The sequence below is a fragment of the Botrytis fragariae genome, assembly GCF_013461495.1.
Source record: "Botrytis fragariae strain BVB16 chromosome Unknown tig00000223, whole genome shotgun sequence".
In the NCBI taxonomy this organism is placed as follows: Eukaryota; Fungi; Ascomycota; class Leotiomycetes; order Helotiales; family Sclerotiniaceae; genus Botrytis; species Botrytis fragariae.
In genome coordinates this window covers 107501-122566 of record NW_023501001.1, presented here as the reverse complement: position 1 = coordinate 122566, position 15066 = coordinate 107501, and the positions used below count along the sequence as shown (strand labels likewise).

The following is a 15066-nucleotide window of genomic DNA, read 5'->3' as shown; positions in this document are numbered from 1 at the left end:
TTATTTGATTATCGCTGTCATGTCGAATTTTTGTCGTTTACTTGAGAGGGAGTAGCTTTTGGATAGTGTCACTGTTTATATTTGTCAAGATATCCCGTAGCTTTACTCGCTGACATTCTTAGGGACTTGTGGCGTCTCAGCTTTTGCTCCATCCTTCGAATATGTTCAGCCATCAACCACTCACTCATATCCTAGGCTCAATTTTTGCACCACTGCACGATATCCTAATCTCAGTTCAGCTTTTTCTGAGTCTTTTCCCTGCAAATGTATCTACCTGCGATCTATTGATTCCAGAGAGCTTCACTTTTCCGGGTCCTGCTATGTACATGAAGAATGAGAGTGCTCCTGCGGAATCGCAAAGAGAAAGATTGTGTACTGAAGGGGGTAGTTTTGTAGTCATCTTTGGCAGTTAACAGACATACGTGTATGCTATGAGAAAATGAAACGAATATCCATGATTGGATAGTGAACATGTATTCCTTACCATCCTAATCATAGCTACTGCGTTATTCAAGCGACATATAAACTCTTAATCTTGCGAAAACTTTAACCCTATAAAAACAAACCATCAAAAAGATGCAGCTTATCATATGCGTAACCAGTCATCAATACCTTCAAGCCTCCATGCGTGCAGACTCTGACGAATATCACCACACCAGGACCCCATTGTTTGCATTTCCCACCTCAAATCTCTCCTACATATACCATCAATCAACCTCCAATTTCTCACCACGAAACCAAATCTCTAAACTAACCGACCACAAAACTCTACTCATAACAAGCAAAATAAGAAGAAAAATCCAAGAAAAAAAAAGAAAATGTGATCATATCCAACTCAAAATCTTCTCGTTACCTTGCAAGCTCGCAAAGACAACGCGACTCTACTGTAGAGCCAAAGCGAACCCCGATTCTCAAAGTTTCGTATGTTTGAAATCTCATAAACTGTGAGTTTATATGCAGAACAACATTTGATTTTGATAGGTACTAGGTAGGTAAATTGCTAGCTCCACATCTGATGTGCGAGCTGGTACTAACAATATGTTGTGCATTTTTTCCTCAGGGTAAGGTAGTGAAGAGCAGGGGATTCACTAGGACTCTTGGGACTTCGAGAAGAGTATGTAATGGGACACTTTGTTCTTTGGTGTGAGAGCGGAACAGGGTCGCGAAGCATGGTCATGATAGTGTCGCAGGAGTTTTGGTAGCTATGTCTGCTATCTATTGGTGTCATGATTGTATGGCCATCACACCTTCAGACAAGCGTTTGGTTTGCGGGTTATGAATTTGAGAAGGAAGTATCGCTGTCACGATTTTTTTTTGTTATGCTCCAAGAAACTTTCTTTGCGTTGTCGTTTTTGTTGTGTACATGCGCACAACTTCTCCTGTCTAACTCTAAAATGGAAATCGAAAGATGGTTAGAAATCGAACAATATTAATATGCCATATTTCCAAGAGACACACATTCCTCAGATCCCCGCTCGCGTAGCAGACTTTATTACTTTATGTTTGATATGCAGTCTTCTTTATATGAGGGTATTGGGAATTGAATTACGTGGAGTGTTTCCTTCATAACCTGTCCTCGTACTTCACAGCTCGATATTTGGTACCCAATTTGTAGTATAAAAGCTAATAGAGAGAGTACGCAAACCTAAGATAACCATCGATGGGCGAGCTTGAACTCGTTTCAAGTGGGTACTGTCACACTTGTGAGAATACGAGAGAGGATGTGTATTCTGTTGTTATGCGGATAGAAGCTTTGAGTCTCGGATATCTGTTTGTTTGAACTTTGGGGAGATTCAGTGATGATGAAGAAGAGATATGTACTGAGAAAAATGACAGAAACTTCTTACGGTGGTGTCAATCAAGCGCCATGATGAAAACGTTACACTTATATTGACGTTGCAAAGAGGATAGTGATAGGCTCAACAATGGCGATGATGATAGTATTTTACAACAGCAAGCTAGAGGTCACTCTTAGCCTCTTAGGCAATGTGATCATGTCCAGATTCCTCTACACTTACCATACCATCCATAAAATACAAGAGCAAGCTAGAAATCATAAGAGTGCTTTTAATGCCACATCACCAATTAAATATCTGCTTGGGGATTGAGAAACTTCGGATTGATCTCCCTACTTACAGCCACTACCATAGTTCAGAAACAAGAAATTCAACAACACATTGCACTTTCCATAACAATCTGGAAATACCTACGTCTATGGTAAAATAGTCCAGGAAACACATTTAAAGCAGAAAACATATATCCAAAAGGCTCGGATAGAAGACTCGCAATGAAGAGCGCACACCTTGATGAATCCAAATCCTCTTATTTATTTATTTTCAAAAAGAAAAATACCATCACCGACACAATCTTCTTGCTCGAGTACATTTACATATGAGTACCTACTTCTATCACCACCATTTATTCCTCCAGGCTTAAACATGGATATAAATATAAACCAACAATCACACACTTTCACCACTTCATCAGGCACTTGCCCACGATCAATCAAGCCATTGAGCATCCATTCCCAACTTTCTGTCCCCTACATACCACTACCATGATACAATGAACCAGAATACCACATCGATTTCAAGACACTCTCTAAAACATAAGAAAGAGAGAGAGATCGACTAAATGAAAAATAAAGTTTTCAATACATGTATGAAATGATGTAATGCAATTTAAGTATTCTCCGAGCAAATTGGATGATACATGGTAATAGGTACATGAGACGAGATGAGATGCGAATTCCATCGTGATGGATATTACGGTAATGCGGGGTAGGTAGCGATCTATGATGAATGAATGAGTGGATGGAAAGGAGGGAAGAAGAAAGAAAGTGGGAATAGCTTCATGGAAATGTAATTGGGTTTGTGATTTTGTGGTTACTATGGTCATGGTCATGTATGTACTCTATTGGTGAAATGAAATCCAACGAACCCCTTAACTATAATTACTGTGCATCGCATCCCAGCCACGATATGCATGTTGACCTCCTTTTATATACCTCCCTACCTGCCTACCTAGTATCAAGCATCTCAAACGTTGCGGTACAACATTCATTAGATTATGAAATAGTATTCTCAAACCTTGGATGTGTACCGTGCTATGGATATCATGATCCCAAGAGCAGACGATTCCCAGCCATTTCATTCACGGCAACTCCTTATCAAACAAACTCCGTTGTCATAGAAACCACATTTCCACCTCTTTCGTGCTAAATTCTGACTTTTCGGACTGACAGCTTACTTGACATTCTGACAAGCGATGTACGAACACTTATCAGCCGCTATGATTAGATATCAAACGCTACCATCCTTTAAACGGTCAACGGCCCCGTCATCCATGTCCTTGATTGACATATTGATTGCAACCAATCAGATTGGGGAGTTTGGGTTTAGGGTTTTTTTCTAGGAGGATGATACCGAATTGTGAAATTTTTGTACGCGATGGTCATGAGTAGTAGGGACGGTGCTAGGTAACATGTGCCTTGGAATAATGTCGATGGCTGTGATGTAAATTTTGGGGGTTGGGAATACAACCGTGCTACTTTGCTTGCTTGTACTCGAGTCCGAATGGTACCAATGGGAAACAAAGATTGATGGAGTGATGGATGTTGAGTCATTCTTTGAATTCTATTTGTAGGAATTGGAAATGGAAATGGAATTGGAATAGGAATGGGAATGGGAATTAGAGCTAAATGATGATGAGAAAGGGAGCGAGGTACGTGCAAGGGGATGCAGAAAGAGGATACAGAAAGGAGGAGAAATGGTTGGGTAGATGCTAGGTTGTCTGTACATGATATATTTATTGCGTGTGCCCCTCATTTTCATGGTAGCTTGGGGTAACATTGATGAGCTATGTTTTGGTACTTTCTCGGATTCTTGCATTGGATGCTTGCTGACGGGACTGAACGGGGTCTGATGAGAGGTCAGGTATGGGATTGTGTATAGGCAACCCGCGACATGATACTCGTATGCAATTGGATGGGTCGAGTGAATTGATGTTGTGATGGCGTTGTGATGGTGTTGTGAGAGCGTTTGAAGATTTTCATTTGGAATGTTTTGGGTTTAGTTGGAAGGGTGAAGGGATTGAATTGAGGGTGATGGTTTGATGGGCAGAGCTAGTGCAGTAGCAAACTGTCTACCAAGTAGAGACGGAAGTATAAAATGACGATCGAAGAAGCTTCCATCTGCCTCTTCCATCTGCCTCAACACGAGCCAGATGATATTGCTTTGGGCACCATTTCTCACGGCTTTGGGTGTTGTTGTATCGTGATTATATTGTGATTGTGACTATTCACGGGGATCCATACCCAATTAATTGTCTCTCTTTTCTAGTACGAAATGTCAAAGCTCGATCAAAAAAATCCGTCGTAGGTAGCTTCGACACATACCTAGGTCCCCCTTCGATAGAGAAGAGAAAGGCGGTAACCTAGGAGGAATAAAAATCATCATGGACTCGTGAACTTTTGTAACTCTTGTACCTCTTGTAACCTTTTCCTTCGTGCCTCTCTACCACTTACACCTCTCAATCCCTTCCTTCTCACTCCTCGAATTCTAATCGCTACTCGGTCGCAATCGCAATCGCAATCGCAATCAAAATATCTCAAACACATCTATCTACCCTTGGCCTTATATTTGAATCATCCCAGGACACTCACGACCTACCTACCTCATACCTACCTTGGCCTGGTCTTTCCAAGGTACCTACTACCTGCCTTTCTGTCTTCAGCTTCTACTATCCCATCAATTCAAAGGAAACAACCCGATAGAATCGATCAATCATCCAAAGCACAGAGAACCACTGTAACAGCTTCAACTTTCAATTGGTCAATAGAAATCCTTCATCCCCAAATTTAATCGCTTCCAACTAATTTGTGATTGGATCAGAACGTATCAAACAATCAAAAGCTGCATAAACAAAAATCGCCAACGCACAACTTCCCTTCCATCCAGCCTATTTCGAAAAGATCAACCCCAATTATCTCCATAATAATAGAGCTTCAAATCAACTCTTAATTATCCTCGGTGCCTCGATAATATCCCGCAGAAGGTTTATTGGTTTCTTGGGCGCTTTAATCTTCGCATTCTCTACTTTTTTTTCTTTCTTTTGACCTCTTAATTCGGGTTACAACTGCAGAAGGGAAAAGCCTCAGCTGCATCCTTGGGGGCTGAGGACCAAACATTCGATACTAGCATTCGAGAGAATAACTCAATTCATCTTTTTTCTCCAATTTTCTGACCGGCATTTCTCGTACATTACACAAACCATTCGATACCCCCCAATCCATACTTACCGCTGATGCATCCCTCCGTTCGTCTATTCGAATTGTGAGGAGTTATCATAATGGGTGTCGAATCGAGAAAATCAAGAGCTCCCCCTCTACCTGCCCCAACGGAAACAAGTACTGCGGATAGTGACGCCGAGAACGAAAACGAGACGACTGAGCTTGGCTCAAGAGTGACGGAGAAGAGTACATACACAATACCTGACGACGGTGCTCCAGTCACCATAGCTACCCGAAAGAAGAAGAAGCACGATAGTTTAAGTAGTTTATCAAACAACAAGTCTCAAACTTCATTGTTGATTGAGTATTTTGAAGGTGGAAAAGAAGATAGAAGTCGAAGGCCATCGGTTCGTGTCAAAGTTACACCATCATCGAAACACCGAAGCAAGTCAGCTCACGACCACATTCAGATTACGGAATCCAGAAAAGGTTCTCGACGGCCATCATATACCCAGCGCATCTCCTTATCGGATGTCAACAAGGAAAATCACAAATCTGCGCCAGAAGACGAAGCCAGCATGAGTTCCTTTAGATCTATGACTGAGGAATCCAACCTCACTTCCAGGAGTGGTGGTAGACCGATCGAAGTTGAAATAATGAGACATGGAAGTCCGCTGATACCCACAGAGTTAGGATCTAAAAGTGTTTTGTATAATGCTTCAGAAATATCATCAATGCCTGCCGATAGTTTCCTCGATGGGCATACAAGATCTCCAGAGCGGAGACGTAGCCGAAGTTTGACAAGAGACGAACCTTTGGTTGCTGAAGCGGCTAGCGGCCTGGCTCCTAGTGCTGTATCGGAGAAATCAAGAACGCCATCGCGTCGAAGAAGCCGGAGTCTTAGTAGAGAACGAATAGTGGCACAAAAAGCCATGTCAAAGGTTCGAGGTGATAGATCGGAACAGCGAAGAAAACAACGAAGAAGTCGAAGTCGAAGTGTTAGTGGCGAGAAGCTTACAGAAGGAATCAAGTCACCACGAAGAAGATCAAGTCGAAGCCAAGCCGAAGAATCTTTAATGTCCGGGGCCGATTCGGGTCTTCTAGATTCCCAAATTAGTCGCAATTCTGACAGACTTTCCGTTAGATCTGGAGCTTCCAAAAATTCTTCCATCAACAACCCCAAGTTACTAGAGACTGTTGAAGATGCCATCCGTCGTCTGATCTTACCCGAATTATCAGCATTGAAGAGAGAATCAAGTAAGCGTACGGAGCGTCGCAGTTCTGTCGGAAGTGGTATATCCAGCATATCAGGAGGGCCAAAGGTTACACTTAATGATGGAGAGGTTATTTCGGGGAAGAGCCGAAGAGACCAGGTGAGGGATTCGGACTCACCACGAAGTTTCGAACGGGGCGAATCGGAAGAAACTATTGTGCATAATGAAAAGGTGAAAAAGAAGAAGAGTCGTGGTCTCGAAACCGCTGCGTTGGGCGCTGGGGTTGGTGCCTTGACAGCAGCTGCTTTACAGAAACATCAATCACAAGAATCGGTAATAGATGAAAAGAAAGAACGACGACGCAGGAGAAAGAATCACAGTCGTGGCAACAGCTTAGGGGGCGAGCTTTCACCTACAGAAGAGAGAGACAGTCTTACTCTGGCGCCTCCTATGCCACTAATGAGCGCGATCAACGCCTCCGATATTACCAGAACCTCGATCTTATCGGCAGAGTCTGAAAGACCTCACTCCGCTAGCTCACAGCGCGTAACACCTGTTCAAGAGGTGACTGCTCGAAAAGACGTTACCTCGCCAGCTTCTCGAACACCAAATCGAACGCCGGTTAATCTGCAACACGGCTTGGGTACTCAGCATTCCAACTTCTCCCGTGGAAATCTCAGTCTTCATAGTCAAAATAGCGAACAGCAGTTACGTGGACAGGAATATGAATTGGATGAAAATGGAAGAAAAGTACCCATGCGGGAATTCTACGATCCTGATCTCGACGATTCAATGGTTTCGGAGGAACATAATGGAGGTCACTCCAATACAGTTAAAGCTGGTCTTGCTGGTGCTGCCGCTGGTGCTGGTTTGGCAGCAATTCATCATCACAATGAACAAGATACCCCTGATGATGAAGATTCAGAACTGCTTGAGGCTGAGCCACAACATCCTTATTACCAAAACACCCAGGAAGTACCTCCTCCACTCAGATACGTTCCTTACGGTCATGAAAGACGTGGTCTGAGTCCAATCCAGAGTGTCTCGGGCTATACTGAAAACGAAGACGGGCCACTTCAAGATCATCGAGACTCCAGGTTGACTCAGAGCACCGCGTCATACTCCTCATTGGCAAAGACTGCTCAGCACAACCAGTCCATGAAGTCACTTGAGTCCTCTGATAATATTCAAAATCGTCATGACTTTTCGGAAGTTCGAACAGGTGGATTGTCCGATTCAGAGCTTACCCAAGATGGAGATGTCCAATACTGGGAAGAACAGCATCAAGAGAATGATCGAAATCGCGATTTTGACTCCGAATTGAGCCTTGAAAACAAGCGATTGACCAACTTTACCGACGATAGCTTTGATACTCGAGATGTCTCAACTGGTCAGAATATTCAAGGCGTTGGTGGGAAACCAAATTTCGTCAACACACCTATAGGAGTCGAATCACATGTTGCTTCATTGGTTAATGCTTCTGAACTCACCACCGCTACTAACTCATACCCCGGAAGTAGCAGCCAGGTTAATCGCAAGGCTTCATACGATTCTTTTGACGATGAGTCTGAAAGAAACTTTACAAGCCGTGGCGACAGCCTCGCAAAATCACAGAGCCCTACGAAGTATGACAAGGAGTATGACATCGATGAGAATGGAAGAAAGGTTGAGATGTCCAAGTCAAATACCAAGGAGAAGCTGGGAGCTGGCGCGCTGGGAGCTGCAGCTGCAGCGCTATTGGCCAAGGCCCGTGAAAGAATGAGCAACAATAATGATGCAGACAATCTCAAGTATGAGGAACGCAAAGAAGACACTGGAGCGCCATTACAGAAGTCTTTCAAGGATCGTACATCAGATGGCCAGAAACTTTCTTCTCCCCGCCACAGTATTGACAACCTTAGCGAAATCAGCCAAATGACAGATCAACCTAAGATGTCTGCAAGTGGTCTTCCAGATATGCATGACCCAATGCCTGAGATTGGTTATGGAGATGATGCATCAGAAGTTACAACAAACCCATCCATCATTCAAGGGCCAATTGGCGGTACACAACAAGGAAGTCGTGATCACTGGCCAAATCAAGTGACTCCACCACAAGCTAAGCGAACACAAAGCTCCGACTCTGCATCTGCTCTTCATGAAGCAGAAGCTGCATTGATTGATGCCGCTACTGGCGCAGGGGTTTCTGCTGCTTTGGCTGGCCACAGCAGAGAGGTCAGTGGTGAGCATGAGGATGAGTGGGGAAGAACTTCTGGAGAAAGAAAGCGTGACACCCTCATCACAAATCCATATGAAGATACAAGTCCAATTGCTGCTATTGGTAACGGTACTGGCCTTGATCGAGAACTTTTGAATCAAGCCGGTTTTCAAAATGCCAATCGAGCATACAACGATAAGCTCTATGCTGGTAGTCCAAACGGCTTACACAAGGATGAGGGATACATCTCATCGGCCCCCAATGCTCGTTCTGCTGGCGGTCAGACTCCAGAGCAGCATGTCAATAAAGGAAAAGGCGTAGACTTCATGGATCATGAATTAGGAAATGCAACAGATGCATTGAACGGTGACCAATTCCACCCTGGTCATTCTCGACATCTCAGTGGTATGTCACAAGGAATGGGATCTCCATTATATGATAGTTCAACTGGTAACGGTATTGATCGCATCCAATCCAAGGATATCGTTGCTTTGATGGATCATCTCACTGTTCGTGATGCTCAACGTAGCGCACGTGATACAGAAATTCTCGTCACCCTTGTTCGAGCCGCTGCTGAAATGAGAAATTCCTTTGAGGATATGAAGAGATTGCTTGCCGATACTGAAGATGTCATTATCACGGAAGTACAAGGTAACACCGAAAAGTCGGTTCAAAAAGTCATCAATGGGCCACGACCTCTACCACAAAGTGCACCTCGCTCAATCAGATCCGCCGAGCTGTATGAAGATCTTCCCACGAAGCGAAGAAATGTTTTCCGCCGAGCTTTGAAAGGTCTAAGCAAGAGAAGTACAAATGATCTTGGAAAGATTGAAGATATGCTTGTTCAATTACTTGGGGATGTTGAAGGTCTTAAAGTTGCTCAAGGTCTTCAAAATGGTACCTTGGATTATGATGATTTCCCTGAAGGACGCTCTGAACAAGATCGTGGTTATGTTCCTGAGGGCAATGCTGGTACTTCCACTGCAAGCCATGGAAGTCAATCTGGACCCCTTTCCATTCAACCCTCCCAATCTCGCAACACAAACCGAGGATTTGATGGACGTAAATTTTCGGATCATCGAATTAGTACAGTACCTGAAGATGATGAGGATGAAGATGAGGATGAGCTCAGTCCACACGAGCAGGAAATTCTTAACAACCAATTCGAGAATGATGCAGATGTTCTCACTCCAACTCGTGAGACTTTCCGTGAACGTGGAGAATCTCTACCGTTAGACACACCGCCTCAACAATACAAGGCATCAGGCTCTTTAAGCAACGACAATACTCCTCGGACTGAGACGGATAAGAACAAGAAACACAAGTCAAGTAGTTCCTCTGGCTGGATTCCTAAAGTATCTCGATGGTCTGAGACTACCGCATCGACTGTGTTTAAGGGTTTCCGAAACAGTGGTCGTAAGAGTGGTAGCAAGGAGCCTGAACATTACAATTCACCTCCATCAAGATCGGATTCCGGACTTGGCACATATCAAACCGAACAAGAACAAACTGATCAAGATCGAGAGCGAGATTATGATCATGACAAGTTCATTGAGCCTACACGTGTTGAATCACCTGCCACCCCAGATCTGTTAGATCACTCGCTAGATCTGATGATAAATTACACTCTGGCTTTTCTTCAGAACAACTTCATCAACAATTTTTGAATGAGGAGATTCCTCTCAGTCTTCTACCTGGTGTCTTACCAGGTGTCGAAGATCCAAAATATAAAGCTCATCGAAACTCATTGAACCTTCAACATCCACAACCTCGTCAAGGTCCAACGCACCGTTACCAAACTCATCTCGAATCACAAGCTCAAAACTTTGATCAACCTCCACCAATGTCCCCCTCATCCATCAATTGGGGCTCATCAACTAGCATCAATCGTTTACCACCTAACGCAAACCATCGTTATAGTCAAGCAACAACTAATACCGAAGGAAGACTCTCACCTATTTCCGATGGTGGATATTCAGATCGTTCTGCTTCAGGTCAAGCTCCTGCCAGACCTCCCAAGGAGCCAATAGTGCCTGAGAAGCCACTCAACATTCGCAACAAATCTGCAAAACCAAGTCCTTTGAGTAATGAACATTTGCAAGACGACAATGGGGATGCCAATCCTCAATCTGCTTCTAGAAGATTAAGCGGTGCTTTGGGTGTTCCAACGAGAAAACCTACTGGTCCAAGAAGTATGAGTGTGACTAGTAAGAGTGGGGAATTGAGTAGGGATGAGACAGTTATTAGAAGGAATGTTAAGAGAAGTATGTGAATCAATGCAGTACTATCTGGGTTATATATGCTAATAAATTCATAGATACATTTGGTAGTATTGCCAGCAACCACAGTGGCGAGTCAGAAACTTTTTGAGTAAATTAAAAGATTGGACGTGTGTTGCGAGCGACGTGTTAGCGAATTACTTAGAATACCCCGGTTACAATAACAGGAACAAAACAAAATAACAACAATACGAAATAATAATACTTTTGCGAATATTTGGATTTGGTTGAATGGGATGGATGAGGGCTCGGGATGGAGGAATGGATTTCTTACGGGGTGGGTGAGGAGGACGAGGAATCAGGATGGAGGTCATGATGGTGATGGGAGAAGGGATGCTCTGATGATTTGTTGGGCTTACTCATTTCGCTCTCAATGGATATGATATGATTTGGGATTTCATGTTATGAAAGGGAGAGATATGATGACATTATGATGAAAATGGATGGATACCTCTTGGTTTTTTTGTTTCTTGCTCTTTACTTTTTCCCGAAATGATGTATGTGTGTGGTGTTTATGCTTCTTGTGTTTAGCTTTTGAGAAAGGAGATTTAATATGGAGGAATGGAAGTTGGAGTGGGTGAGAAAGAGGGACATCTCAATAGGACAGATGGGAGAATGGAGGTGAGGAATTCGATGCAGTGGATTTGGGTGGGAGGATATGGATCGGTGTGAATGAGCTGAGCTGAGCTGAGCTCAATTGCATACATACATACATACCTATAGATGTGAAATGATATGACATGAAAAGGGTGGTAATCGGCGCTACTTTATTGTTTTTGTTATGTGGTTTTGTGAGTGAGTGTGAGATGGGTTTATGAGTTGTGGGTTTGAGGATGAGTTTGAGATGTCCTTCCTGACGCACCGCATTACTATTACTGTTATTCCCCTTTACAAACCCAAGTGAGTGCTTCACAGAGTATAATTCCACATCACCCACCAAATCCCACATTTCTACATATATATGTATACAACCTGTGTTGCGAATGCAGGAATATGCTATTTCGTTTGTGTTTGTAATGGAGAGGGGGGCTTGGAGGTGATAATTCTGTGCTGTGGCTGATTTGATGATTTGGGGATTTAATGATTTGGGGAACTTGGGATGTTAGGATGTTGGGATGTGTTGGTTTGGGTGGGGAGAGGGGTGAGGGGAGAGGGGTGAGATTTGAGATTTGAGATTTGAAAGATAGGATAATTGAACTGAGGGTTTGAGAGGAGGGTTTGGGAGGAGAAGGTGAGGAAGTTGAGAGGATACATAGAGTTGATTGAGAGGGTAGAGGGATGAGTACTAGTGTCAAGAGGGGGATTGGGATATTGGGATTTGCTAATTTGGGTGAGGAGGAGGGGAGAGGGGAGAGAGAAGGAGAAAGGTAAGGAGAGAGGTTTGAGATTTGGGATTTGAGAAAAAGAGGTAAGGAAATTAAGGGAATATATATAATAAATTGAGAGAAGAAAGGGTTAAGTATTAGTATCAAGAGGGAATTGAGATGAAGAGGGTATAATAAAGGAAGAAGATTTAGTTGTAGTTGTTGGGGGAGGGGGAGGGGGGTTTTTTTCTCTCTTCATCTTTGAAAAGAGATTAATGAATTCATAAATATAAATTAATATTCATGTGTATGTGTATGTGTATGTGTATGTGTATCTACATTCTGATATTTTTATTTATCTATATTTTTATTTATTTGTAAACTTCTTTCCTACTAGTATACTATACTTCTTCGATTGAGATTGATAGGGATAGTAATGTTTGTACTTCTTTTTCAAGTTTCTTCTCTATATCTTTATATCTTTATATCTTTATATCTTTATATCTTTATATCTTTATATCTTTATATCTTTATATCTTTATATCTTTATATCTTTATATCTTTAATCTCCTTTTTATTTTTGAAAGTTCTTCAAGTGTTCTTTTCGAAGCTCTGAAGCCCTCCATTCCACTCAAGAAAGAAAAACACTCCGTCTGATTCGTATTAATGATTTACTATCTCTAATATCAATATTCATGTTCATATTAACAGTGAGTTCACTCATCCCTGAATCTAAAAATCAAAAATTGCGCTGAGAAATGGAGTTATTTCATTATCTCATTATCTCATGCGTATGCGCGAAGTTGTTGGGGAATTTGAAGAATTCGAAGGATGGGGTTTGTAGAGGGAGTTGGAGGGAGGTAGGGAGTTGAAGGGGGTTTGAGGGATTAGATTGGGGAGTTGGATGGATGGGTGGATGAAGGTGATAATGTGGTGAGATGGGGGGTGAGGTGATCGATAAGGTAGGAGGTGGTGAGATGATGAGATGAGCTGATGAGTTGATGAGGTGGAGATAGGATAGGAGATGAGCTCGGAGGTTATAAGGTGGGAGATAGGAGGGGAGGTAGGAGGTAGGAGATATTATAGAGGGGAAGTGAATGAGGTGAATATATGGAGGAGATTGAGATCGAGACCGGTGAAGATAGTGCAGTAGTTCGAGATTGAGATTGAGATTGGGCTGTAGGAATAAAGAGTATAAGTATACTAAATAAGAACAAGGACGAGAGTATACCAACCTTTTAGCGATGAGATGTTTAGTTATCAAAAGAGTCTATACTGTATACCTAGAATGTAATAAGATGAAATGAACGTGTCCGTTTAGAAATCTGTATGGTATGTAGAATATAGAATATAGAATATCAATATCAAAATAGTAAATATAAACCCTTGCGATTATCTCTCTCCTTCATTGTTCTATCACTAATTTATCTTCCTTCTTCTTCTCTATTTCCTCTTTTTTGCTTGGTAAATATACAATTCTTCAATTCCATTTTCTCCTCTTCTCCTCTTCTCCTCTTCTCCTCTTCTCCCATTTCCACATTTCCACATTTTCACATTTTCACCATACACACTATTCTCATCCTATCTACTACCTCTTCATCCCGTCATTCCACCTTCCACCTCCCCAATCCATCATCCCTTCTCGTCCTCGTCATCAGATGAAAAAACTTAAAAATTCCATCCCACATACCACCCCATTTTCAATTTCAATTTCATGTTTGATTCTTCCTTCATCTCCATCTCCATCTCCATCTCCATCGCCATCTCCCTCTTCTCCATTCCCATCCCATCCCTTCCCATCGCCACAGTTTTGATTCGTATTCTCATCACCCATCCAATTCAATTCATCACCAAAACCCCACAGCGAATGAGAAAATCAAGAACTTTATTATCTCCGCATTCATATTCAAGATCTCATCTCTATCTTCATTAGATCAATCAATCACTTCATCTGTCTTCCCTCTCATGACTCATAAATCGGAGTAGATAACATTTTTTATTAAATTTCCACGATATCGATCCGATTATCCACAAAACATAACGCGCTGCAAACAAGTGCGATCTTTCTTAAGAAGCCAATAAAAGCTTACCTACGTCTTTAGGGTTTCCGGGGTACCTTAGCGTCTGAATTGCGGGTGGTGGGGTAGGTACAATGTAATGTAATGTAATGAGGTGTGGAGATATTTCACTATCTTATCATGATATCTTATATGTTTTCCTACGAAATGCATGCGGGAGATATATAATGGGCTTCTGATGAATGAGGATCTAGCGTCAAGATGGGATCATTCTGTATGCTCTGGTTGCGGGATTGAGAATTGAAAATTTGATTGATGAGATATAAAATTGGATAGACTACTATAAAATCAACTTCATGTCTCCCCGAATTATATACTTCTGTACATGTTCAAGATTCTCGCGACTTTGGTGGGAGAAGAAAGTACTATAACAAGTCTGCTTCATCTGATTTACAAAGTACTGCAAGATAGCAGGTAAGATGATTCGAAAAACATGGATCAATCTGCTATTAATATCATCATGAAAAATAAAGGCTGCAACAGCATAGGTACTAGAAGGTAGAGGCATATCTAACAAATCCCAATAAAATACATCGTGAAAGTCCCAAGGGCTTCATGAAGAGTCAATATCGGAAATGTGCAAGCCCAAGTTCTATAAAGAAGCCATGAATGGAATTATTGTATGCGTAATTATAAGACTCACTTGAGCATCTGAATTAAGAAGGGAAGGCAGGAAGATGAAGGGGGAAATTCTTTATGGTGGATTTTGGATTGTGAGTTGGGAGGTCGGCTCGAAGACTGGTAGATTTCCAGTGATGAGGGCT

At 42.2% G+C, this 15066-nt stretch overlaps 1 protein-coding gene across 1 annotated transcript; it reads left to right on the top strand.

Annotated features, from left to right (window-relative positions):
- Positions 1–5349: 5349 nt before the first annotated feature.
- On the top strand, positions 5350–11011 carry Bfra_010754ia (uncharacterized protein; the record flags this gene model as incomplete). Its single annotated transcript, XM_037341089.1, has 3 exons — positions 5350–10232; positions 10328–10905; positions 10959–11011. 3 exons carry the CDS (start codon positions 5350–5352, stop codon positions 11009–11011), a joined length of 5514 nt encoding a protein of 1837 aa, XP_037188508.1.
- Positions 11012–15066: the final 4055 nt, after the last annotated feature.